The following is a 27,252-nucleotide window of genomic DNA, read 5'->3' as shown; positions in this document are numbered from 1 at the left end:
CTTCACTGATGACACAACTGGCATTGGTTGAATCAAAGGTGGTGATGAATCAGCAAACAGGAGGGAGATTGAAAGTCTGGCTGAATGTTGTCATAACAACAACCTGTTACTCAATGTCAGCAAGGTGATGATTTCAAGGAGAAGGACCAAGGTGATGATTTCAGGAGAAGGAAGGTCCAGGAGCCAGTCCTTATCGGAGGATCAGAGGTGAAGAAGGTTACCAACTTTAAATTACTGAGTGTTATCATTTCAGAGGGCCTGTTCTGGGCCCAGCATGTATGTGCAATTATGAAGAAAGCATGACAGTGCTTCTACTTTCTTAGGAGATTGCAAAGATTTGTCCCGACATCTAAAACTTTGAGAAACTTGTATAGATGTGTAACGGAGAGTATATTGACCAGCTGCATCACAGCTTGGTATGGAAACAACAATACTCTTCCATGGAAAATCCTACAAAAGCAGTAGATACAGCCCAGTCCATCATGGGTAAAGCCCTCCCCACCATGGAGCACATCTACATGAAACACTATCACATGAAAGTAGCATCTATCAATTGAATTGAATTCAATTGACTTCATCACTTACATCCTTCACATACATGAGGAGTAAAAATGTTTATGTTACATATCCATCTAAATGTGCAATGTGCAATTTATAGTAATTTGTAATAGATAGTATGTTCAACAGCAGAGTCAATATAACATAGAAATACAATTGCATCAGCATGAATTAATCCGTCTGATGGCCTGGTGGAAGAAGCTGTCCCGGAGCCTGTTGGTCCTGGCTTTGATGCTGCAGGAGGTTCCCAGATGTTAGCAGCTGGAACAGTTTGAGGTTGGGGTGACTTGGGTCCCCAAAGATCCTTCGGTCCCTTTTTACGCACCTGTCTCTGTAAATGTCCTGAATAATGGTAAGTTCACATCTACAGATGGGCTGGCCTGTCCGCACCACTCTCTGCAGAGTCCTGCGATTGAGGGAATTACAGTTCCCATACCAGGCAGTGATGCAGTCAATAGGATGCTCTCAATTGTGCCCCTGTAGAAAGTCCTTCAGATTTGGGGACTCGTTGATCATGTGGATAGTCAGAGGTAATAGACAAAAGACAATAGTCAATAGACAATAGGTGCAGGAGTAGGCCATTCAGCCCTTCAAGCCAGCACCGACATTCACTGTGATCATGGCTGATCATCCACAATCAGTATCCAGTTCCTGCCTTATCCCCATAACCTTTGATTCCGCTATCTTTAAGAGCTCTATCCATCTGTTTCTTGAAAGCATCCAGAGACTTGGCCTCCACAGCCTTCTGGGGCAGAGCATTCCATATATCCACCACTCCCTGGGTGAAAAAGTTTTTCCTCAACTCCGTTCTAAATCGCCTACCCCTTATTCTTAAACTGTGGCCTCTGGTTCTGGACTCACCCATCAGCGGGAACATGCTTCCTGCCTCCAGCGTGTCCAATCCCTTAATAATCTTATATGTTTCAATAAGATCCCCTCTCAGCCTTCTAAATTCCAGAGTATACAAGCCCAGTCGCTCCAATCTTTCGATATATGACAGTCCCGCCATCCCAGGAATTAACCTTGTGAAATTACGCTGCACTCCCTCAATAGCAAGAATGTCCTTCCTCAAACTTGGAGACCAAAACTGCACACAGTACTCCAGGTGTGGTCTCACCAGGGCCCTGAACAGCTGCAGAAGGACCTCTTTGCTCTTATACGCAATTCCCCTTGTTATGAAGGCCAGCATGCCTTTAGCTTTCTTCACTGCCTGCTGTACTTGCATGCTTGCTTTCAGTGACTGATTGTACAAGAACACCTAGATCTCGTAGTACTTCCCCTTTTCCTAACTTGGCTCCATTTAGATAACAATCTGCCTTCCTGTTCTTCCCACCAAACTGGATAACCTCACATTTATCCACATTAAACTGCATCTCCCATGTATCTGCCCACTCGCCCAGCCTGCTCAAGTCACCCTGCATCCTCATAACATCCTCCTCACATTTCACACTGCCACCCAGCTTTGTGTCATCGGCAAATTTGCTAATGTTACTTTTAATTCCCTCCTCTAAATCATTAATATATATTGTAAACAGCTGCGGTCCCAGCACTGAACCCTGTGGTACCCCACTGGTCACTGCCTGCCATTCTGAAAGGGACCAGTTAATCGCTACTCTTTGTTTTCTGTCAGCCAGCCAATTTTCAATCCATGTCAGTACTCTGCCCCCAATACCACGTGCCCTAATTTTGCCCACTAATTTCCTATGTGGGACTTGATCAAAGGCTTTTTGAAAGCCCAGGTACGCTACATCCACTGGCTCTCCTTTGTCCATTTTCATAGTTACATCCTCAAAAAATTCCAGAAGATTAGTCAAGCACGATTTCCCCTTCGTAAATCCATGCTGACTCGGACCGATCCTGATACTGCTATCCAGATGTGTCGTAATTTCATCTTTGTCCCAGGGCTGAAATGGTTGCCACAAGAGGACACAGGTTTAAGGTGCTGGGGAGTAGGTACAGAGGCGATGTCAGGGGTAGGTTTTTTACTCAGAGAGTGGTGAGTGCATGGAATGGGATGCTGGCAATGGTGGTGGAGGCGGATACGATAGGGTCTTTTAAGAGACTTTTGGATAGGTACATTAATTAATTAATTAATGGCTCCATCTGTCTAAGTAGACAATGGATGTGCCGGTCCTCTTTGGGACGCAGACCTGGGCGATGAATATGGAGATCCTGGGCTGCTCAGACATCAAGATCCCCCTCTCGGCCTCGTGGATGTGGTCCAGCGGAATGTGAAGCAGTATATTTGGCATCAGCTTGGCTGCAGGAGCTGCCGGGAGGTGACGTGATACGTCATCCAACCACCTTAGGGGCTCCACTCCGGATTTGTGTAGGGTTTACTCCTTAGCCTTCTCTTCTCCCGGAAGTACCCACAAGGCAGTGGGATCCGTAACCCTGGATAGGGGCCCATACCGGGTACTGTCAGCCGGAGCCAGATGAGCCCAGGACTCCTGTAAGGCAGGGTCGTCACGCCCTGTAGTAGTGACATATGGAGCCATTACCCACTACCATGGAGCTTAGAAAAATAGAGAGCTATAGGTAAGCCTAGTAATTTCTAAGGTAGGGACATGTTCGACACAACTCTGTGGGCCGAAGGGGGCCTGTATTGTGCTGTAAGTTTTCTATGTTTCATGCCAAACTTCTTCAACTGCCTTAGGTGAAAGAGGTGCTGTTGTGCCTTTTTCACCACACAGGCAGTATGTACAGACCACGTGAGATCCTCGGTGATGTTTATGCTGAGGAACTTAAAGCTGTTCAGGCTCTCAACCCCAGATCCATTGATGTCTATAGAATGCCTGTCTCCATTCCTCATGTAGTCTGAAACCAGATCCTTTGTATTTGCGACATTGAGGGAGAGGTTGTTTTTTTGACACCACTGTGTCAGAGTGATGACTTCTTTACTGCAGGCTGCCTCATTATTATTTGAGATAAGGCCAATGAATGTTGTATCATCTGCAAAATTAATTAGCAGATTGGAGTGGTAAGAGAGTAAAGGAGGGCGCTTAGGACACAGTCCTGTGTTGAGGGTCAGTGGGGCAGAGGTGAGGGAGCCCACTCTTAACACCTGCTGGCGATCTGACAGGAAGTCCAGGATCCAGCTGCACCAGGCAGGGTGAAGGCCGAGGTCTCTGAGCTTCCTGTCGAGCCTGGAGGGAATTATGGTGTTGAATGCTGAACTGTAGTCCAAGAACAGCATTCTCACACAAGCATTGCTCTTCTCCTGGTGTAAGGACGGTGTGTAGAGCAGTGGCTATTGTATCACCCGTCAATCGGTTCTGTCGGTAGAAGTATTGTGGAAGGTCCAGTGTGGGTGGCAGAATGCCGCAGATATAGTCCTTGACCAGCCTCCTTCCTCAGTTCCCAAGTTCCCCCTCAGGTTCCCTTTAAATGTTTCACCTTTCACCCTTAATCTGTGATCTCTAGTTCTAATCTCACTCACCCTTGATGGAAAAGGCCTGCTTGCATTTAACCTATCTATACCTCTCAAAGGCTGGTGACAGTGTGGAACAAGCTGCCAGTGGATGTGGTGGATGCGGGTTCAATTGCAAAACTTAAGAGAACTTTGGGCAGGTCCATTGATGGGAGGGGAGCAGAGGGCGATGGTCCTCCATGGAGGTGCAGGTCAATGGGACAAGGCACAGTAACAGTTCGACAGACTAGATCAAACAAAGTAACTGTTCAATGCTGTTGTGTTCTACATGACAGTCAGAATCATTTTCCCAGCTTATAAATGCCAAATACTTATATTTAAGATGAAAAGGAGAAAATTTAATGGAAATGTTTGGGGTAAGTTTTAGGTTACATACACAGGCTGCCGGGAGTGATAATGGAAGCAGATAGTTATTTTAAAAATGAAATGCCATTCCCTTTTCTCAGTTCCTTCTGCTTAACATCAAAGGTTATCCATTGTATTGAAAGGACAGGCAGAAAAGCATAGGCGGTGGTGTGGCTCTGTTGGTAAGAGATGGAATTACATATTTAGAAAGAGGTGACATAGGATCAGAGAATGAATAAAATGTTTAAAATTATGTCTGTCATCAAATCCAGAACCTAGTCAGAACTTACAGGTAAATAGTCGTCGAACAAGTGTTTTCTATATTTTCTGACATCCAATCAATTACTGCTATGTGTACCATATGTATGATGCAGTCCCTACTCTGTTACACCATTGTATATTACATTGTGTTATGTTACTGAAAACCTTGTTCCATTATATCAGGATGAGGATGCAGAGGTTTGATAAGTCTACGGTCACATTTTATCTTGTAGATGTTTATTCTTCTTAATTAGTTGTCTTTTGAAATGAAGACTAACGTTATTTGTCAAATGATCAGAGAATGTTGAATCTTTGTGGGTGGAGTTAAGAAACTGCAAGGGTTAAAAAAACATTATGGGGATCATATATAGGCCTCCAAATAGTAGCCAAGATGTGGGGTTGAGATTGCAAAGGGAGTTAGAAAAAGCATGCAATAAGGGTAATCACACGAGTGTAATGGGGGACTTCAACATGCAAGGGGATTGGGAAAATCAGGTTACTATCTAATCGCAAGGATGGGAGTTCCAGTATCACAATGAAATAAAGGGAATTTCAGATGCGTGAGACAGGAGCTTTGCCAGGAGGATTGGAGGAGGATACTGGTGGGGATGACAGCAGAACAGAGATGGGAATAGTTCACAAGGCACAGGATAGATATGTCCCACAGAATAATTAGCTCTCAAATGGCAGGGATAGGCAGCCATGGCTGTCAAGGGAAGTTAAGGCCTGCATAAAAGCCAAAGAAAGTGTGTATAAGGTAGCAAAAGTGAGTGGGATACTGGATGATTGAGAAGCTTTTAAAATCCAGCAAAAGGAAACTAGAAAAGCTTTAAGAAGGGAAAAGATGAAAAATGAGGGCAGACTAGCCAATAATATAAAGCAGGTTACCAAAAGTTATTTCAGTTATATAAAGAGTAAAAGGGAGTTGACAGCTGATATTGGACCACTGAAAGATGATGCTGGTGAGGTAGTAATGTAGGACAAAGAAATGGCAGGTGAACCGAATGGGTATTTTGCATCAGTCTTCACTGTGGAAGACACTAGCAGTGTGCCAGAGGTCTATGAGTGTTAGGGAGGAGGAGTGAGTGCAATTGTGATTAAAAGGGAAAAAGTGCTCAGCAAACTCAAAGATCTTGAGGTGGATAAGTCACCTAGACCAGACGGACTACATCCCAGAGTCCTGATAGAGGTTACTTTGACTTTCAACAATGAAACAGACAGGTCCTCAGGGGCAATAAACACACACAAACTCCTGGAGGAACCCAGCAGGTCAGGCAGCATCTACAGAAAGTGTACAGTCAACGTTCCAGGCCTAAACCCTCTGGTTGCACTGGGGAAAAAACCCGAGGAGTAGCTTTAAGTGGGGGGGGGGGAAGAGAGATACCAGGTGATAGGTGAAACCTGAAGGGGGAGGGATGAAGTAAAGAGCTGGGACGTTGATTGAAGGACACCATGGAAGAAATAAAAGGGGAGAGGGGGAGAGGAGCACCAGAGGGAGGCGATGGGTGCGTAAGGAGAAAAGATGAGAGAGGGAAAAGGGGATGGGAGATGGTGAAGGGGAAGGGGTTATTACCAGAAGCTTGAGAAATCAATGTTCATACCATAAGGTTGGAGGCGACCCAGACAGAATATAAAGTGTTGTTCTTCCAACGTCAGTGTGGCCTCATCACAATAGTGGAGGAGGTCATGGATAGACATATCAGGATGGGAATGGGAAGTGGAACTAAAATAGGTGGCCACTGGGAGATTCCGCTTTTTCTGGTTGACAGAACATAGGTGCTTGGTGGAGTGGTCTCACTGATTTACAGGAGGCCACACTTGGGGCACGGGACACAGTATATAAACCCAACAGACTCACAGGTGAAGTGTCATCTCACCTATAAGGACTGTTTAGGGCCCTGAACAGTAGTGAGGGAGGAGGTGTAGGGGCAGGTGTAGCACTTGTTCCACTTGCAAGGATAAATGCCAGGTGGGAGATCAGTGGGGAGCGACAAATGCACAAGGAAGTCGCACAGGGAGGGGTCCCCACAGAAAACAGAGTGGGTTAAACGGTGGGGAGGGGAAAGAGAAACACAAGGTAATAGATGAAAACACGAGGAAAGCTGCAGATGCTGGAAATTCAAGCACCACACACAAAAAATGCTGGTGAACGCAGCAGGCCAAGCAACATCTATAGGAAGAGGTACAGTCGACATTTCAGGCCGAGACCCTTCTTCAGGATTAACATATGATAGATGAAACAGGAAGGGGGAGGGGTGAAGCAGCTGGGAAATTGATTGGTGAAAGAAATACAGGGCTGGAGAAAGGGGAATATAACGGAGAGGGCAGAAAAGGGGAGGAGCACAAGAGGGAGTTGTTGGGCTGGTATTGTCCTCTCCAATCCCCGACACAGTTTCACCCTTTTCGTCCCGCCTATTCAACTGCATCTGTTTTGTAGAAAATTAAAATTAGTTTTACTTTTTCCTCTGGCTGCTGCCGTGACGCCGACTTTGTGGTGCTCCTCACCAAGAAAGTTCTGCTCTGAGGTCGCTTACTCCGCGTTACTGCTGAGCGCTCGTTACAAACTTCCCCACAAGGAGTGGGGAGGGAGTTCTGCGTGAGGAACCTAATCGGGTGAGTGGGGCTCGGGAACGTGTCACCGCACGGGAACCACCCGGACAAAGTAGGTCACTTTCCTCTTTCCTAGCGCAGTCAGTGAGGGGGAGACCCGCCGCTACCCGCCGGCTCACGGCCCCGACATTGGCTCCGCCTCGTTGTTGCCGGAGCCGGAACGGCGAACTTGTCTGCTCAGGAGAATCGGGAGAGCGAGGGCTAGGCAGGTCGGGGAGGCGGAAGTCCTTAAGACCCTAAGACAAAGGAGCAGAATCCATCATGGGTGATCCCGAATCCCACTGAACCCCATAAACCAGCCTTCTCGCCGGACCCTTTGATGTCCTGATCAATCAGGAAACTATCAAATTCCGCCTTTAATATACTCGCGGACTTGGCCCCCACGGCAGCCTGTGACAGAGATTCACTACTCTCTGGCTGTTAAAAAAAAAATCCTCCTTGCCTCAGTTCTGAAAATCCGCCACTCATTTTTGAGGCTGTGCCCTCTCGTTCTGGACACGCCCATCAGTGAACATCCTCTCCACATCCACCTTATCTCGTCATTTCAACATTTAGTAGTTTTCAATGAGATCCCCTCTCCTCACCCCGCATTATTCTAAATTCCAGTGGGTCCAGGCTCAAAGTTGCCAAACACTCCTTGTATGTTAACCCCTTCATTCCCGGAATCATCCTCGTGAACCTCCTCTGGACTCTCTCCAATGACAACCCATTCTTTCTGAGATATGGGGCCCAAAACTGTTAACAATACTCCAAATGCAGCCTGACTAGTGTCGTATAAAGAACCATAAAATACTACAGCACCGAAATCAGGCCATTCGGCCCTTCTAGTCTGTGCCAAACTTTATTCCGCTAGTCCCATTGACCTGCACCCAGTCCATAACCCACCAGACCTCGCCCATCCATGTATCTACCCAATTTATTCTTAAAACTTAAGAGTGAGCCTGCATTTACCACGGCAGCCCGTTCCACAGTCTCACCACTCTCTGAGTGAAGAAGTCCCCCCTAATGTTCCCCCTAAACCTTTCCCCTTTCACCCTAAAGCCATGTCCTCTCGTATTTATCTCTCCTAATCTAACTGGAAAGAGCCTACTAGCATTTACTCTGTAAAAATATGTTAACATGGACATATTTAGCATCTTTCCATGATATATTGACTTAATATAAAAACAATATAAACATTACTTACCTTAATGAGGCTTTTAACAAATATATTTTGTCTTCTTTTGATTTCTTCCTTTTTCTTAATCACATATTCTTTCCGTAACTCAGACCCAAGCACTAGCTTCAGCTTTCCTTCTAGTTCAGTCTGATGTTGTGTTTTACAGCGTCTATTAAGATCATGTCTTCTATTATGTGAGAAGGTGTTTTCACGAACAATGCACAACGGTTTTCCTGACGGACCCGTTATAAATAAGAACTCACTTTCCCACTGTTCATTGAATTCACGCTTACTATCACTTTCTACTTTTCTTTTGCTCACTTTGTTTTGCCCTGTGATGGGTAACTAAATGTAAAAACAAGGCCTAATTTTTAAAAAGGTTTTTAAAAAACTGCGGATGTTCACAAAGGACGAACAAAGCACAACTCCGTAGCGTACGAGTGTCAATTGTAAACTGACTGGCAAAAACCTGCGACGCACCGCTGCTGCAGACGCCTGGCGCCTCACGATCAAACAAGTATCAAACGTGCATTGAACAGTTGTAGAACAACTGCAGGACAAAAGTCCTTCTTTCCTAGTTTGACTCATTGAACATTTTTTTAAAATTGAAAAGAGATTAATCTGAAAGAAGATAACATTCGCCAAAAGATGTGCACAAAATAATAAAATAGCTAAAATAATTGCTAAGTTTTATATTTGTTCTCAGTAAAACCCATTTCTAGCTCGAAGCTACTTGCAATCCTGTTATAGATTTTTTTTTACAAATCTGTTTTTGGTTAATACTGTGGCTTACGTTTTCATTATCACTGGGACGCAATGCGCCACTTCTAATCATCCAATGCGTCATAGGTTGCCCATCCCTGGGGTAGAATTTGTTAAATGTGTTCAGAGAGGTTTCTTTCTTTCTTTCTTTCTTTTCTTTTTCCAATATTTTTATTAAATTTATCAAATTTCATATACATAAATGCAGAATTCATAAGGATACTTATTATAAATCAAAATAAGGTAGCACATAATGCACTATATATAAAGCACACTGATACAGTTTCGGTATCCCATATTCATGATCAATCAAATAAAATAAATTATGAAATATAATAATATGGTTAATTATATTATTAAAAAATAAATCTACCCCCACTATCAATACAAAGCTGGTTGGTTAAAAAAAAACAAAGAGTATTTTATCATATAGTGTTTTATAATAATAGCCCAGATCTATATTTTAGTAACAATAACAATTCAAAGATTTTCAAAATAAGTCCAAAAGGGTCCCCATAATGTTTGAAAATCTTGATTAGAATCAGAAATCAAGCAACGAATCTTCTCTAAATTTAAACATGACACAACATCGCATAACCATTGAGTATGTGTGTGGGGGGGGGCGCAATCTCCTTCCATTTAAGCAAGATCGTTCTCCTAACCCTAAGAGAAATAAAAGTCAGTACTCGCAAGTGAGAAGGCTCCAAAATTATAGCTTTTTTTTCAACAATACCAAATAAGGCAGTCAAAGGATTGGGCTTAAAACTAACTTTAAAAAGTACAGAAAAAGTTTGGAATGCATCTTTCCAATATTTTTCAAGGCTCGAACATGACCAAAACATATGAAATAATGAAGCCTTTCCATTATTACATATGTCACAGTATGGAGATATATCTGCAAAAAAACGAGAGAGCTTGTCTTTAGACATCTGAGCCCTATGAGCCGCTTTAAATTGTAGGAGGGAATGACAAGCACATGATGATGAAGAATTAACCATTTTGAAAATAGCCCTCCAGGTCTCATCAGATAATGAAGTCTGTAAATCCTTTTCCCAATCTTTTTTAATTTTGTCTAAAGGAGCCATTCTCAGTCCCAACAACAGACTGTAAATATAAGATAATGTGCCATTATCAAAAGGTTTCAAATTAAAAATTACATCTATTATCTTTTCCAGGCTGGTAGGAAATATATGTAATTTAGATCTTTAAAAAATCGCTAATCTGTAGATATTGAAAAAAGTGGGTATTTGATAAGTTACATTTCACTGAGAGCTGCACAAAAGAAGAAAGATTCCCTCCACAAACAGATCCCGAAATTGTTTAATGCCTAATCTATCCTATTCTCTAAAAAACAGATTGGTCGTAGATGGTTTAAAAAAAATTGGAAAAAATAGGACTAGAAAGAGAAAATCTCAATAAACCGAAATGTTTTCTAAACTGTAGCCAGATCTTCAAAGTGTGTTTAACCAGCAAACTGTCAGTTAATTTATTTAAAGATAAAGGAAGAGAGGATCCAAGAAGAGAAATAATAGAAAATTTTGTAACAGAGTTGGCTTCCAAGAAGACCCATGTTGGACAATCCTCACGATTAATATAACCAGAACGTAAGATTTCATATGTTAATTGCCCAATAATATAACCCAAAATTGGGAAGAGCAAGGCCTCCATTTTTTTTAATTTTTTGAAGGTGGGCTTTATTTAATCGGAGTTTTCTGTTCTTCTAAATATAGGAAGAAAGAATCGAATCTAAAGAATCAAAAAAAGACTTAGGAATAAAAACAGGTATGGCTTGAAAAAGGTATATAAATTTAGTTAAAATATTAATTTTAATAGAATTAATTCGACCAATCAATGGTAAAGAGAGAGGCAATCAATTAGAAAGTGTCTTTTTCACATAACTCATTAAGGTTAGAAAACTTTCTTTGAATAGATCTTTATAATTCTTAGTGATTGTTACATCCAAATATGTAAATTGTTTTCTTACAATTTTAAAAGGAAGGTTAATATGGGATGGTATCAAATTATTTAAAGGAAACAATTCACTATTATGTAAATTTATATCCTGAAAACTGACTAAAATTAGTCAGTAAAAGAAAGAAAGAGGGTAAAGAAGTTGTAACATTAGATATAAAAAGCCATAGGTCATCAGCATAAAGTGAAACTTTATGAATAGTACTTTTCCTTAAGATACCGGTGATATCATCAGACTTTTGAAAAGCAATTGCTAAAGGTTATAATACCAAATCAAAAAGCAAAGGGCTCAGTTGACATCCTTGTCTGGTTCCACATTGAAGTTTAATTGGTTTAGAATTCTGAAAGTTAGTAAGGACCCAAGCGGAGGGAGATATGTAAAGTAATTTAATACAAAAAATAAAATTGGGACCAAAATTAAATTTTTCTAAAGTTTTAAATAGGTAATTCCATTCAACTCGGTCAAAAGCCTTCTCCGCATCCAGAGAAATCACACATTCCGATATGTCCTTCGATGGAGAATGCATAACGTTTAACCATCACCGTATATTAAGATGGGAATATTGATTCTTAATAAATCCTGTCTGATCATCAGATATTACAGAAGGTATAATATTCTCGAGTCTACGGGCCAAAACTCTAGATAAGATCTTAGCATCAACATTGAGGAGAGAAATTGGTCTATATGAAGAGCATTCAGTGGGATTCTTATTCTTTTTAAGAATAAGCGAAATGGAAGCTTCATAAAAAGACTGTGGCTACCCACTTGAAGGAATCAGTAAGGGTAGAACATAAATAAGGTATAAGCAATGAAGAAAAAGTTTTATAAAAATTCTCCAGAGAATCCGTCAGGTCCTGGAGATCTCCCAGAATGCAATGAACGTATAGCCTCAGTGATTTCCGCCTGAGAAATAGGTTGATCCAGCTGCTTTTGATTATCAACCAAAAGTCCAGGAATATTTAATTGGTCTAAAAAATTGTTCACTACAGTATTATCTTTAACAAAATCAGGACTATACAGATTAGAATAAAATTCTCTAAAAGTGTCATTTGTTTCGAAATGGTGAGTTGTCAAATCACCATTGGTTTTGCAAATTTCATTAATTTGTTGTTTAGCTATAAGGGTCTTAAATTGATTAGCCAGTAGTTTACCAGTTTTTTTCTCCATGTATATAGAATTGGCTTCTATCTTTTAAAAGTTGGCTTTCAATTGGATATGTTATAAGAAGATCATATATAGTTTTAATTTCAATACGTCTTTTGTATAGCTCAGGGTCTGGTGCGAAAGCATATTTCTGGTCGTTGTTTTAATTGATTAACTAAGTCAGTTCTCTATTAGCTTTTTTCTTAATAAATGCAGTATAGGAGATGCTTTGTCCTCTGATAAATGCCTTAAAAGCATCCCAAATGTTAAGACTAGAAGTCTCTTCCAACGTATTTTCTTCAAAAAAAAGAGTAATTTGATTCTCCAAAAATTTTAGAAAGTCCTTATCAGATAACAAAGTTAAATTAAAACACCAGGATCTGTTCATATGAGTGAAACCAGGAAGACTTAAAGATAAAAATACAGGAGAATGGTCGGATACAGCTATTTCTTTATATTCAATGGATCTAACTAATGGAATCATTTGACTATCAATAAAAAATACTCAATCATGGTATAGGAATGATGGACATGAGAGAAGAATGAATACCTCCTTTCGACCGGGTGAAAAAAAAGCCAGACATCAACAATATCACACTTCATTAGAAAGGATTGAATAAATAAAGCTGATTTCTTGACACAATATGTAGATAAGCCTATTAGAGGAGAGGCTGTACTTGATCTGGTATCGGGAAATGAACCTGGTCAGGTGTCAGGTCTCTCAGTGGGAGAGCATTTTGGAGATAGTGATCACAATTCTACCTCCTTTACCACAGCATTGGAGAGGGATAGGAACAGACAAGTTCAGGAAACATTTAACTGGAGGAAGGGGAAATATGAGGCTATGAGGCAGGAACTTGGAAGCATAAATTGGAACCAGATGTTCTCAGGGAAACGTACAGAAGAAATTTGGCAAATGTTCAGGATATATTTGGTGGGGTTCTGAGTAGGTACGTTCCAATGAAACATGGAAAGGATGGAAGGGTACAAAGGCTGTTGTAAGTCCAGTCAAGAAGAAAAGAAGAGCTTACGAAAGGTTCAACAAAACTAGGTAATGACAGGAATCTGGAAAATTATAAGGCTAGCAGCAAGGAGCTTAAGAATGAAATTAGGAGAGCCAGAAGGGGCCATGAGAAGGTCCTGGTGGACAGAATTAAGGAAAACCCCAAGGCAGTCTACAAGTATGTGAAGAGCAAGTGGGTAAGACATGAGAGAATAGGACCAATCAAGTGTGACAGTGGAAAAGTGTGTCTGGAACCGGTGGTACTTAATGAGTACTTTGCTTCAGTATTCACTGCGGAAAAGGATCTTGGCGATTGTAGGGATGACTTACAGCAGACTGAAAAGCTTGAACATGTAGACATTAAGAAAGAGAATGTGCTGGAGCTTTTAGAAAGCATCAAGTTGGATAACTCACTGGGACCGGACGGGATGTACCCCAGGCTACTGTGGGAAGCAAGGGAGGAAATTGCTGAACCTCTGGCAATGATCTTTGCATCATGAATGAGGACGGGAGAGGTTCTGGAGGATTTGTGGGTTGCGAATGTAGTTTCCTTATTCATGAAAAGGAGAAGAGATAGCTCAGGAAATTATAGACTAGTGAGTCTTACTTCAGTGGTTGGTAAGTTGATGGAGAAGATCCTGAGACGCAGGATTTATGACCATTTGGAGAGACATAATATGGTCAGGAATAATCAGCATGGATTTGTCAAAGGCAAGTCGTGCCTTACGAGCCTGATTGAATTTTTTGAGGTTGTGACTAAACACATTGATGAAGGTAGAGCAGTAGATATAGTGCATATGAATTTTAGCAAGGCATTTGATAAAGTACCCCATGCAAGGCTTATTGAAAAAGTAAGGAGGCATGGGATCCAAAGGGACATTGCTTTGTGGATCCAGAACTGGCTTGCCCATGGAAGTTAATGAGTGATTGTTGATGGGTCATATTCTGAATGGAGGCCACTGACTAGTTGTGTGCCTCAGGGATCTGTTCTGGGATCCCTTCTCTTTGAGATTTTCATAAATGAGCTGGATGAGGAAGTGGAGGGATGAGTTAGTAAATTTGATGATGACACAAAGGTTGGGGGTGTTGTGGATAGTGTGGAGGGTTGTCAGAGGTTACAATGGGACATTGATAGGATGCAAAACTGGGCTGAGAAGTGGCAGATGGAGTTCAACCCAGATAACTGTGAGGTGGTTCATTTTGGTAGGTCAAATATGATGGCAGAATATAACATTAATGGTCACACTCTTGGCAGTGTGGAGGATCAGAGAGATCTTGGGGTCCGAGTCCATAGGACACTCAAAGCTGCTGCTCAGGTTGACTCTGTGGCAAAGAAGGCATACGGTGCATTGGCCTTCATCAATCGTGGGATTAAGTTTCAGAGCTGAGAGGTAATGTTGTAGCTACAGTATATAGGGCCCTGATCAGACCGCACTTGGAGTACTGTGCTTAATTCTGGTAGCCTCACTACAGGAAGGATGTGAAAACCGTAGAATGGGTGAAGGGAGATTTACAAGGATGTTGCCTGGATGTGGGAACATGCGTTATGAGAATAGGTTGAGTGAACTTGGCCTTTTCTCCTTGGAGTGACGGAGGATGAGAGGTGACCTGATAGAGGTGTACAAGATAATGAGAGGCATTGATCGCATGGATAGTCAGAGGCTTTTTCCCAGGGCTGAAATGGCTAGCACGAGAGGGCATAGTTTTAAGGTGCTTGGAAGTAGGTACAGAGATGTCAGGGGTCTGTTTTTTACACAGAGAGTGGTGAGTGCATGGAATGAGCTGCTGGTGGTGGTGGTGGAGGTAGAAATCTTAGGGTGTTTTAAAAAAACTCCTGGATGGCTACATGGAGCTTCAAAAAATAGAGGGCTATGGATGAAGCCTAGGTAGGGACAGCTTTGTGGGCTGAAGGGCCTGTATTGTGCTGTAGGTTTTCTATGTTTCTGTGTTTCTAGGTTTAACCTATCAACCAACCCATCTTCGGGATGTGGGAGGACACTGGAGCTCCCAGGAGAAACCCATCAGTCTCAGACTGTGCAACTCCCAATAGACAGTCCCAGACTGAGGTCAGGATGGAACCAGTGTCACTGATTGAAGTGAAGAAGCAGCACCATTACTCTTTATAATCTAAAAGCTGCAAGCAATTGTCTCCCAGGACTCACAGTCCTGTTAGTCACAGTCACTCTGTGGAAAGCATTTCCAGACATTTTGAGTGGACACAAATTGTGACCAGCAGACATTATTTGTCCGCAGGCAGTTCCACACATGGAGTGCCTTTGGAGAGGTGGATTTTCAGCAGCTTGACAAAACACTGACTCTCAAATTCTCCGTCTTGATCTAGTCATGGTCAAGAGCTGCTCTGAAATACGAGGGTGATACTCTGTAACTGTTTCCTCAACCTCGGAGAGCCATAATCGAAAACCCCACTGGATACAGTCCTGATCTGTAAATTGCTGATCATACTTATCAGAAAGTCATAGCTCAGAATATCGGGCTTCCCGATTGAGTGTAATTCTAAGCTTTTTGAATTACAAGGACGATTCCATATTGTTTCTTTGGAAAATTTGCTTGCTGATGACCTTAGAAATACGTCTCTGAACTGTAGTGTGCCAGTGACCTGTAAAAGTTAGTGTTTTTCTGCCATGCAGGATACCAATTCTATCTGGCCTCTGGTCACGTTGAACCCTGAAATGGTTGCATGAAGGTTGACATCTAATAATTCAACAAACTCTAGACTGACCTGAGTTCGGCTGCATCAGCTGGAGGTGGTACTTTGATAATTGCATCGACTTTGCTCTGAGGCCTTGAACTCCAGCATCGGTTTGACAGGCCATGTAATGCTTTAATATTTGTGGAAATTGGCATTTTGCATGCTGATGCTGATTCCATTAAGGCTACAGTCTGACCATCGCTACTCCTGGTAGCTCCATACTGAAACCAGGATTTCACAGATAAAGGAAAGAACATAATCAGCTGATCCAAAATCTCATCTGTTGCACAGTGCATAAATTCTGGTGCTGTTTAACATCCACACGCCCTTTGTGTGTGTTAATTGTGAAAAATGCCAGTCACTGGATTCAGGACAATCAGCTGTTTAGTAAGGATAAATTCATCTTACTGAATCTATTTGCCCATCAAGGTTGCATTAAAATTGAGTTATGTGTACTGTATGAACTTTCATGTAGCAATTTAGTCCCACAGCATCACTGTTTCACCCCACTTTGAAGTGACTGGAACTGGGAGCGGCCCAATCACAGCTCAAATGGGACAGAATACCATGTCTCTTCAGACAGCTCAGTTCATGCACAACTGCTTCCTTTGAGATCCGGAGAAGAGTTTGGGTCTTGTGGAAGGTGTGAATAGCTTGTACTTTCACATGGATCTGTGTGCGTGTGTGTGTGTGTGTGTGTGTGTGTGTGTGTGTGTGTGTGTGTGTGTGTGTGTGTGTGTGTGTGTGTGTGTGTGTGTGTGATCAAATGCCCTCCTCCCTTTCTAAGCTGAATATCCTTTCTGAGTTTAATGTCAACCCAGTTTAATACCCTGACCCACTGGCTCTGTGTTTTCAAACTCCCAGATTACCTCAATGATGCTGCTCTGTGAATCTAGGCACAGCCCCTCGTCATTATCATACAGGTACTCCTCATTCATATCAGCCGTCGGGAACTTAACGCTGGTGTTTCTCTCCCTTTTGACAGTATTAACTGTTTTTTTTTACTAATAGTTCTGATAACAACCCTGGTCTGCACCCTATCACAGGCATTATACCTTCTCTCCACTGTACAGGAATTTGCAACTTAAAGCAAACTTGTCTTCTTATTTTTCCCATTCTGATGAAAGGTCCTTGGCCCACAATATTGACTCTTTTTCTTTGCAAATGTTGCCTGACCTGCTGAATTCTTCAGAAATTTGGTCTACACCACAATATCTTTCACTTGTATATAATTTTCCACTTCTGAACAACAGTAAGTTGTTGAAATGAACCAATTTTGTCAAAGCGCAAACACAAGGAAATCTGCAGGTGCTGGAATTTCAAGAAACACTCATAAAAGTAGCTGGTGAACGCTGCAGGCCAGGCAGCATCTCTAGGAAGAGGTATATTCGACGTTTCGGGCCGAAACCCTTCGTTAGGTCTAACTGAAAGAAGAGCTAGTAAGAGATTTGAAAGTGGGAGGGGGAGGGGAGATCTGAAATGATAGGAGAAGACAGGAGGGAGGGGGATGGAGCCAAGAGCTGAACAGTTGCTTGGCAAAAGGGATATGAGAGGATCATGGGACAGGAGGCCCAGGGAGAAGAAGAAGGGAGAGGGGGGGAAAGCCCAGAGGATGGGCAAGGAGTATAGTGAGAGGGACAGAGGGAGAAAAAGGAGAGAGAGAAAAACAATGTGTGTATATAAATAAATAACGGATGGGGTACGAAGGGGAGGTGGGGCATTAGCGGGATGGGGGGACGAATGGACAAGGGAGTCACGTAGGGAGCGATCCCTGCGGAAAGCAGAGGGGGGGGAGGGAAAGATGTGCTTAGTGGTGGGATCCCGTTGGAGGTGGCAGAAGTTATGGAGAATTATATGTTGGACCCGGAGGCTGGTGGGGTAGTAAGTGAGGCCAAGGGGAACCCTTTTCCTAGTGGGGTGGTGGGAGGATGGAGTGAGAGCAGATGTACTCCCTTGTCCATTTGTCCACCCCCCATCCCTCCCCACCGATCTCCCTCCTGGCACATGCCCTTACACTTCCTCCCTCACTACCATTTAAGACCCCAGACAGTCTTTCCAGGTGACCTTCTATATATTGGCGAGACCCGACGCAGACTGGGAGATCATTTCGCTGAACACCTACTCTCTGTCCACCAGAGAAAGCAGGATCTCCCAGTAGCCACACATTTTAATTCCACGTCCCATTCCCATTCTGATATGTCTATCCATGCCCTCCTCTACTGTAAAGATGAAACCACACTCAGGTTGGAGGAACAACACCTTATATTCCGTCTGGGTAGCCTCCAACCTGATGGCATGAACATTGACTTCTCAAACTTCCGCTAATGCCCCACCTCCCCCTCGTACCCATTGTGAATTTATTTATGTACACACATTCTTTTCCTCTCTCTCCTTTTTCTCCCTCTGTCCCTCTCACTATACTCCTTGCCCATTCTCTGGGCTTTCCCCCCCCCCTTCCTTTTCTTTCTCCCTTGGCCTCCTGTCCCATGCTCTTCTCATATCCCTTTTGCCAATCACCTGTCCAGCTCCATCCCTCCCTCTCCTGTCTTCTCCTATCATTTCGGATCTTCCCCTCCCACTTTCGAATCTCTTACTAGCTCTGCATTCAGTTAGTCCTGATGAAGGGTCTCGGCCCAAAACGTCGACTGTACCTCTTCCTAGAGATGCTGCCTGGCCTGCTGCGTTCACCAGCAACTTTTATGTATTTTGTCAAAGTTCTCTTTTGTTTCCACAATTTTACCCTTTATTCTTTGCCATGTATTAAAAGCCCAGAGTGCACTTAACTCTTCTGGAGTTGATCAATACTTGGCCATTTGCTTAAACTTTGGGGGAATTTCTCCTTGTGCATGTTTTATGGAAAGCAAGAAATAAGACAAAATACATTAAGTGCAATTTTTGACAGTGAAAGTGTTGATTGTATTCTGCCACTGTTTACAGTCAGGTTTTTCAGTTGCTCGATCACTTGCGGCCCTTTGAGAGAAATCTTGCTGCATATGTTGGCCATGACAAACTTTGTGGTTCTTATAGTATTATTGGTTCAGAGTTTAAATGACCAAGTTGTAATCCTGACCTCAGGCCTTGTTTGTGGAATTTACACATTTTCTCTGTGACTGTGCAGGATTGCCCTGCATGCTTAGCTTCCTCACAGATCCCATAAACTCTCAGATTGGTAGGCTAATTGGTTGCTGTAAATACTGTAATGACCAGAGGAACATTTGGGGAGTTGATGTGAATGTGAGGAGAATTAAATGAATTAGGGCAGGATTAATGTCAGTGGGTGATTGGTGTTAACACAAATTTTGTGACTAACTGGCCTGTTTCCATCCTGTTCCTTCCATTTTGCTAATCTATCAGAGTCAACAAAATGTACTAGTTATCAAAGGATCTAGTGCTTTTGTGGCTTAAATGATAAATAAACTCTCCACACATGAGGAAACGGGAATCCCAAACTTCCTGGCAGCATTTCAGCAACATTTCCCAGCTACAATTCCCATTGGACTTGCCAGCGATGGTCAGAGTGTTGTTGAAACTTCAGGATCAACTGGTTTAAACATGTACAGGAACAGTATTTTTACTAATATGACACTGTGTTGATTGTACATTTACATTACTGAGCATTATACTGTTCTGGAGTATGTAAATATATTCTACTAATCTAATTATTGAAACCATCACAATAATTTCACTATTTTAATACAAGTTTGTTGGTTAGAAATGTTCCCTACATTTCGAAAGTGAGGTGGGGCTCAGTGCTGAACCTGGTGCTCCTTTGCCCGGTAACTTGTTCCCACCTTGTGTGGAGAGGCCAAGGACACTTTTTCTCAGGTTATTGGGAGTGGGGTTGGTGAACATTGGTGTTGAGGACAGTGAGGGAGGGGGATGCTCTCAACTTCTGTCAAATGACAGGACTAACATCTCTCTCTCTCTCCCCCCCCCACTCCACTTCTCCACAACCCCCCTCCCCCTCCCAGCTTGTCAGCCTCTCGACTCTTCTGCTGAGATGAGAGTGATTCACTGCACTCTGCTGTTACTGAACGGGATTGTCATCTCACTCCAGGGTAATTATCACAAAATCTTATTTACGTTTCTTTATCTCACAGAGTAGACACATGGAATCAGAAGATAAAGCATTTTATAGTTAGTAACTTATGAAATTGTTCACACTTCTTAATTGCAATGAATGAATGTCCCATTCCTATCCTTGAAAGTGAGACTGTATATGTCTGTAATCACAAAAAAGTTTTCAAGTGCCTTTTATTTGGTTGAAAACTCTAAATTGCTGACTTTTATATCTATTAGTTGGTGAAATAGATGAAATGTATAAGAGCATTGTGTATCTAATCAAACTCCCACAATCACTTCAGCTACAACTGCCATGTAACACATGGGAAAACCAATACTGTAAACATGTAGACACATGCACGCATGCGCAGACACAGACACACAATTCTGCGGATGCTGAAAATCCAGAGTAACTCAGCAAATGCTGGAGGAATTCTGACAGGTCAGGCTGCATCTATGGGGAAGAATTAGATTATGAGGACACTCAGTCCTCTTTTATTGTCATTTAGAAATGCATACATGCATTAAGAAATGATACAATGTTCCTCCAGAGTGATATCACAAAAAAAAGGACAAACCAAAGACTAACACTGACAAGACCACATAATTATAACATATAGTTACAGCAGTGCAAAACAATACCATAATTTGATAAAGAGCAGACCATGGGAACGGTAAAAAAATGTCTCAAAGTCCCGAGTTGATCGACTCCGAAGTCCCCGATAGCAGGCAGCAAAAGGGAGAAACTCCCTGCCATAAACCTCCAGGCGCCGTCAACTTGCCGATACCTTGGAAGCAGCCGACCACAGCCGACACTGAGTCCGTCCGTCCGAAAACTTTGAGCCTCCAACCAGCCTCTCCGATACAGCCTCCCGAGCACCATCGTCTGCCGAGCGCCTTCGGTCTAGCCTCGGCTGCTGAAACACGCAAAGCCGAGGATTTTGGGGCCTTCAGCTCCGGAGATTCCGGTTACCACACAGTAGCAGCGGCAGCAAAGCAGGCATTTCAGAAGTTTTCCCGATGTTCCGCTGTGCTCTCACGTCTGTCTCCATCAAATCAGGATTGTGCATGGTCCCCTACTTGACAGTTAACATCACCGAAGTGGCTGCGCGCGCTGCCGTCGCGCCACCATCTTCAAGTAGAAGTGACTGTTTCGGGCTGAGACCCGTCATCAGGACTCTGTTGGTCCTGGATTCCTACGATTCCTTGCTGGGCTTTTCCCTTTTTCCAGCATTGCATTTGGTGGATCAGACACACCCTGTATAGGAATCCCTTCCCCAGCAGTGTCTGAATGGTGGAACACCCTCTCCAGCAACACTGGGAGACATTCACCAGAAGTAATGGAGCAGTTCAAGGAAGCAAAACATCAGCACATCCTCAAGAATAATTGATATACCAATCTTGTAAATTGAGGAAGCAAAGAGCGGCCTAGTCATCATTAGGCTCTGTGCCAAATTCATGGTGTATAAATGATATGATATGTGTAAAGGAATGTCAAACAGGCCGTGAATAGCAAGTCAGGAGCATGTTGTTCAAATGCCCTTTACTGTAAAATCTGCACATTTTGGGCTCTGTGCACCCGAAAGTCGACCTTCCATCCAAAAGCTTTTCCTCAGTGCACTCTGCCTTTAGAGAACATTATAAAAATGGTGAAGGTATTTTATGTTTAAGAAAAGCCATAACAACTCCTTTATTGTACGCCAAATCCTGAACACAATGCATGGTTAGAAACTAAATGTAATTAAATCAGACCAGCCATTTATAGTGAAGCTCCAACTCAATGTCTGTGGTTGTTAATTATGTATATATTTTACTAATTACATGACCATACAACCCCATAATTCACTAAAACCGGCATTGTGAACCTGTCCGGAGTTTGGACGAGCTGCCCAGCTCAGGTTCTGTGTTCCATGGGAGGAGGAACAGCAGGTGCCTCGGCTCCTCCAGAGGAGCGTTGACACACGCATGGTCTTGTTGTGACACCAGGTGCATGGTAGCGGAATCCTCCAAATCCTGGTGGGTCGGTTTAAGGCAATCGACCGAAATATGTTCAGGTTTACCCCTCTTATCTGTGATAAAAGCCTTTTCTCCTCATTCCCAAAACGTGGAATGGGCCATCGTTAGGGGGCCTAAGGGGATGTTGGTGTGCATTACGTCAGATCAAAACAAACGAGGTGGAATGCAGGTCAACAGGAAGCCAAGTGTGCTGTGCACCATGATGGGAGGTAGGAATAGGTGAAAAGGAATTGAATTTACTGAGGAGGGCGGCACGTTTTGAATGGTCGACAAGGCAGTTGTGGCGTCAGGAATGAAATCACCTGGGTCACGTAATGGCTGCCCTTATAGCAACAGCCACGGATGACTGCAGGTCCTCTTGGAGCTGTTCTGAGCCCCAGGAGGACCCGCGGGAGATGACCATACCAACACCCATAGGTCAGGGAAGCCCTCAGAGCAGCCTTTCAGGAGTGGTGAAACCATTCACATAGGCCATTGGACTATGGGGGATCTGCTACATTCCAGAGTGTGCTGGTAACTTGTCATCAGGAACATGCATCTGCCTAATTCTGCTAGATACCTCCAAACAATTGATCACAGAGGAAAATTGTCACACAGATATTTAGAGCAGCCTTTCTCAAACTTTGCCCTGGAAGAACCATTGAAATAATTTTTAGGGCCCAGGGAGCCCTGCATCAAAATTTTATCTGCAGCTCACAGTATGTTGGTGTGATCAGTACGTTGTAGATATAATAATCTGGACTCCGCCTTCCGCCTGTGGACATGTAAGAAACAGTGTCTTTCTGTCTGCCTTTAATTTCTCCCTTTCCTGACTTAAACATTGAAATTTTAACTTCATTCAGTCAGATCTTTCAAAGTGATAATTATAGTTATGGCTACCGTGAGAAGCACTAAAAGGAATCCCAATACAGGTAATGGTAAACCTAAAAAAAACTGACAAAGCTCCTGAACAACCAGCCTGGGTTAATACTTTGTAGATTAGAGATTCAAATGAGCTCTGTCGTCGCTGAACTAACTCAACTAGAAGAAGGTCTTCTCCCTTTGGAGGAAAAAATTGATTCTTTGAGCTTGGATCTTAAAGAAGTAACTCGCAATCAGGCTGATATTTCTTCTCGTCTGGAAAAGGCGCAATGACGAATTGTTGATTTGGAATCTCATTCTCGTCGGAACAATGTTTGAATTGTTGGATTGAAAGAGAAATCAGAATCTGCCAATATATTGGACTATTTTCCTAAAATGTTTCAATCTCTATTTCCCGAGGCATTTTCACAACTGCCCGACATTGAAATAGCTCATAGGGTTGGAATTTCAAGACAATGTAAAAACAGACATGTTATCGTGCATTTCCTTCGCATTCGAGACAAAAACCATATTATTAAACTGGCAAGAAAACAAAGACTGTTTAAATTTCAAGGCTCAGAGATTCATTTCTTTCAAGATTTTCCGCGTGAAATTATCCAGAAATGTTCTGGATTCGCGGCCGCAATGCGAATGGCCTTTCAAAAACAAATGCATCCCTTCCTTCTGTATCCGGCTAAGTTAAGGCTTTCCGCTAAAGACTCTAGGGTTCATATCTTTGAGGAACCAGCTGATGCATTGTGTTTTATTAATTCTCTCCTGGATGAGTCTGAAGCCTGAAGTTTAAAAGACTTATAATTATCTGATCGTTTCGCGATATAAGGAAAGATGAGATTGGAAGAATTGAGAAGTACAGAAAGTCTTGGTATTAAAAAGTACCTTTATCTTTGAAATAGACTGGATTGGATAGTTTTAATTTTAGAAGCTATCTTATGGGATCTGTTGGAAGACTGTAGAAATTTTAAACCATTTAGAATTTCTTTCTGTTTTCTACTTCTATGAATTAATTGTTTTTTTTTGCTTTGTATGTTTTTATTAAGAACTTTTAACTCACTATTCAGTTTTTTTTTACGTTGTATAGATAGATGTAATAAATTAAAGATAGCGATGTTTTCTCTTTGCAGATATTTCAAGAATTTGTTTTGGATGTGTTTTTTCTTATCTAATGTTATGAAGGTTATTTTCGAAATTGAAGGTCGTTTCTGTTAACTTTTTTTCTAATTTAATTGTAATGGGTTGTATGTCGACTGTAATGAGTTGTATACTCCGGAGAGGGAGACAGATTACCTTTTTTCATCTGTACCTTTCATTTAGGCAGGTGGAGTTCTGAATTGCTTCTTATGCATTCCTTGGGGCTTGCGTTGATTGATATCGACTTATTTCTGGGCTTTGTAGGTTGGTTGGGTTTTTTCTTTTTTTTATTTCTATTTTTTATTCCCATTATGGAATTCCGGAGCGTATGCAAATTGTTATAATTGTTATCATTGTTACTTAACACCGCCATTCACGACTACCTTATCCTGACATGCGTTTAATTATTTTCTTTAGGTATAAAGTTTCATGATGTTATTTAAACAGTTAAATGTTTTAAGTTGGAATGTCTGTGGTTGGAGTCATCCTATTAAGCGTAAGAAAACATTTAAAATTATTAATCGATTCCAACCTGATATGACTTTTGCACAAGAGACGCATGTCAGGTTATGTGATAAAAATCGATTTTTAAAATTTTGGAAGGACCCTCAGATTCACGCAAACTCTCGAAGTAAAATTAGGGGTGTTTCCATTTTTATTGATTCTAATATTCCCTTTAATCAAGAGGATAGTATATCTGATACTGTATTAATGGTAGATTTTTAATTGTTAAAGGAACAATTTACAATAAGAAAATGGTTTTGGTTAATATATATGGATCAAACCTGATGATCCTTCATTTTTTAAAGATATTTTTATTCTATTACCTGATATAAATGAATATATGTTATTAATGGGTGGAGATTTTAATACTTGCTTAAATCCCCTATTAGATAAATCATCATCTAGACATCAGCTCCCTAATCGCTCTGTATCACTTATTAATTCCTTTTAAATTGATTATGGTTTAATTGAAGTCTGGAGACATATGCATCCTACTGATAGAGAATATTTCTTTTTTTCACATGTTCATAATAAATATTCGAGAATCTACTATTTTATAGCTGACCCTCGACTTTTATTTAATGTTCAGAAATGTGAATATGATGCAATTGTTATTTCTGATCATGCTCCTTTAAATTTAATATTTGATTTGAAAGATGTTGTTTCTACAAGACCACCTTGGCGATTTCCAGAACTTTTGTAACAAAGTTCAGATTTTGTTGAATTTATTGAAACTCAAATAAAAGAGCTTTCTCTTTAACAATACAGGAAACATCTCAAAGTTAGTAACTTGGGATATGTTGAAAGCTTATTTATGTGGTCAGATTACTTCTTATTTAGCTAAGTTAAAGAAACAGACAAGAATGGAATTAGATAAAATTGCTAAACAAATTAAAGAATTAGATAATATCAACACAATCTTTCCAAATATTGATTTGTTTACAAGAACAGTGGAATTACAATCGCAATATAATGTATTATTAACTTATCCTATTGAAGGACATTTGCCTAAATTAAAAAGACAGTTTTATATTTTGGGGGATAAAAATAATAGGCTTTTAGCTTCCCAATTAAGGGCTGCTAAAGCTAAAAGACAAATTTTAAAGATTCATAAAAATAATGGAGATGTAGTAAGTAATTATGAAGACATTAATAATATTTTTCAGGATTTTTATTCCGATCTTTATAAATCTCAGTTTCCTGCAGATCCCTCCAAAATGAAGGCTTTTTTTATATAAGATTAAATTTCCTCAAATTACTGCTGAAGATCAACAGACCCTTGATGCTCCAATTGTTGAGCATGAAATTCAGAAAGCAATATGGTCAATGCAATCAGGTAAAGCTCCTGGACTCGATGGTTATTCAGTAGGATTTTACAAAAAAATTGAAAAATTACTTTCTCCATACCTTTTGGAAATATTTCATGAATCTTTTGAGAAAGGTAATTTACCTACTTCATTTTATGAAGCTTCTGTTTCCTTAATCCTTAAGAAAGATAAAGATCCTGCTGAATGCTCATCTTATAGACCTATTTTGCTATTAAATGTAGATGCTAAAATTCTTTCTAAGGTAATGACTAACCGTTTGGAAAACATTTTATCTAAAACTATCTCTATGGATCAAACAGGCTTTATTAGAGGCCGTTATTCTTTTTCTAATATTCAAAGATTGATGAGCATCATATATTCACCATTATCCAAAACTCCCCAATGTGTTATTTCTCTGGATGCAGAAAAGATATTTGATACAGTTGAATGGACTTATTTGTTTAATGTATTAGAGAAATTTGGCTTTGGTAATAATTTTAATAAGTGGATTCAAATGATCTATAAGAACCCTATCACTACCGTTATTACTAATGATCTCAGGTCTCCTTTTTTTCACTTTCACGATGTACTCGACAAGGGTGTCCATTAAGTCCTTTATCATTTAATCTCATACTCAGCCTTTGGCTATAACAATTCGTGAAGCTAAAACATTCATGGTATCTCTATAAATGGGACCATACATAAGATCTCTCTTTATGCAGATGATCTTCTGGATTATATCTCGAATCCTGAAGAAACTATTCCTAATCTTTTGGAATTATTAAATGATTTTAGAAAATTTTCAGGATATAAACTTAATTTAAATAAAAGTGAATTGTTCCCTTTAAATGTTCCTGTTTTTATATATAATGATATTCCATTTAGAATTGTGAATTCTTTTAAATATTTGGGTATTATCATTACAAAAAATATAAGGATCTTTATAATGCTAATGTAGTTCCCTTATTGGACTCTATGAAACAATTATTTTCTGGATGGAACCCACTTACACTTTCTTTAATAGGTCGTATTCATGCTGTGAAAATGATGATTTTACCTAGATTTTTATGTATTTTTCAAAATATACCTATTTTTCTTACTAAAAAATTTTTGATCAAATTGATTCTAATATTTCTTCTTTTATTTGGAATATTAAAAAAACAAGAGTTAACAAGTTTCATTTACAAAAATCCAAAAATGATGGTGGACTCACGCTACCTAATTTTAGATTGTATTATTAGGGGCTGTTAATATTCGACAACTATGTTTTTGGTTATATTGGCTCGGTAAGAGCCAGAAACCAGCTTGGATTGATTTGGAATTTAAAGCTATTAATCAATTTTATTTAACTTCATTAATAGAAGCTCCATTACCTTTACAACATGCTAAAATTTCCAATTTAAATCTCTACCCTGTTATTA

At 40.9% G+C, this 27,252-nt stretch overlaps 1 protein-coding gene across 3 annotated transcripts in view; it reads left to right on the top strand.

Moving 5' to 3' along the window:
- Positions 1-6,940: 6,940 nt before the first annotated feature.
- Positions 6,941-27,252, top strand: part of LOC140198249 (butyrophilin subfamily 3 member A1-like) — a 124,809-nt gene continuing 104,497 nt past the window's right edge. For 2 of the 3 annotated variants that reach the window (XM_072259304.1, XM_072259303.1), the window contains exons 1-2: positions 6,941-7,207; positions 19,925-20,011. In XM_072259304.1, the coding sequence (XP_072115405.1) occupies positions 19,954-20,011 (58 nt within the window). In that variant the 5' untranslated portion in view covers positions 6,941-7,207; positions 19,925-19,953. Of the gene's footprint in view, positions 7,208-10,855; positions 10,908-19,924; positions 20,012-27,252 lie in introns of all 3 variants that reach the window. The other variant, XM_072259305.1, reaches the window with a different exon arrangement.

The sequence above is a fragment of the Mobula birostris genome, chromosome 5, assembly GCF_030028105.1.
Source record: "Mobula birostris isolate sMobBir1 chromosome 5, sMobBir1.hap1, whole genome shotgun sequence".
Classification (NCBI taxonomy): domain Eukaryota; kingdom Metazoa; phylum Chordata; class Chondrichthyes; order Myliobatiformes; family Myliobatidae; genus Mobula; species Mobula birostris.
Note: the sequence above shows the minus strand (reverse complement) of the source record. Positions and strands in the feature narration are given on the sequence as shown.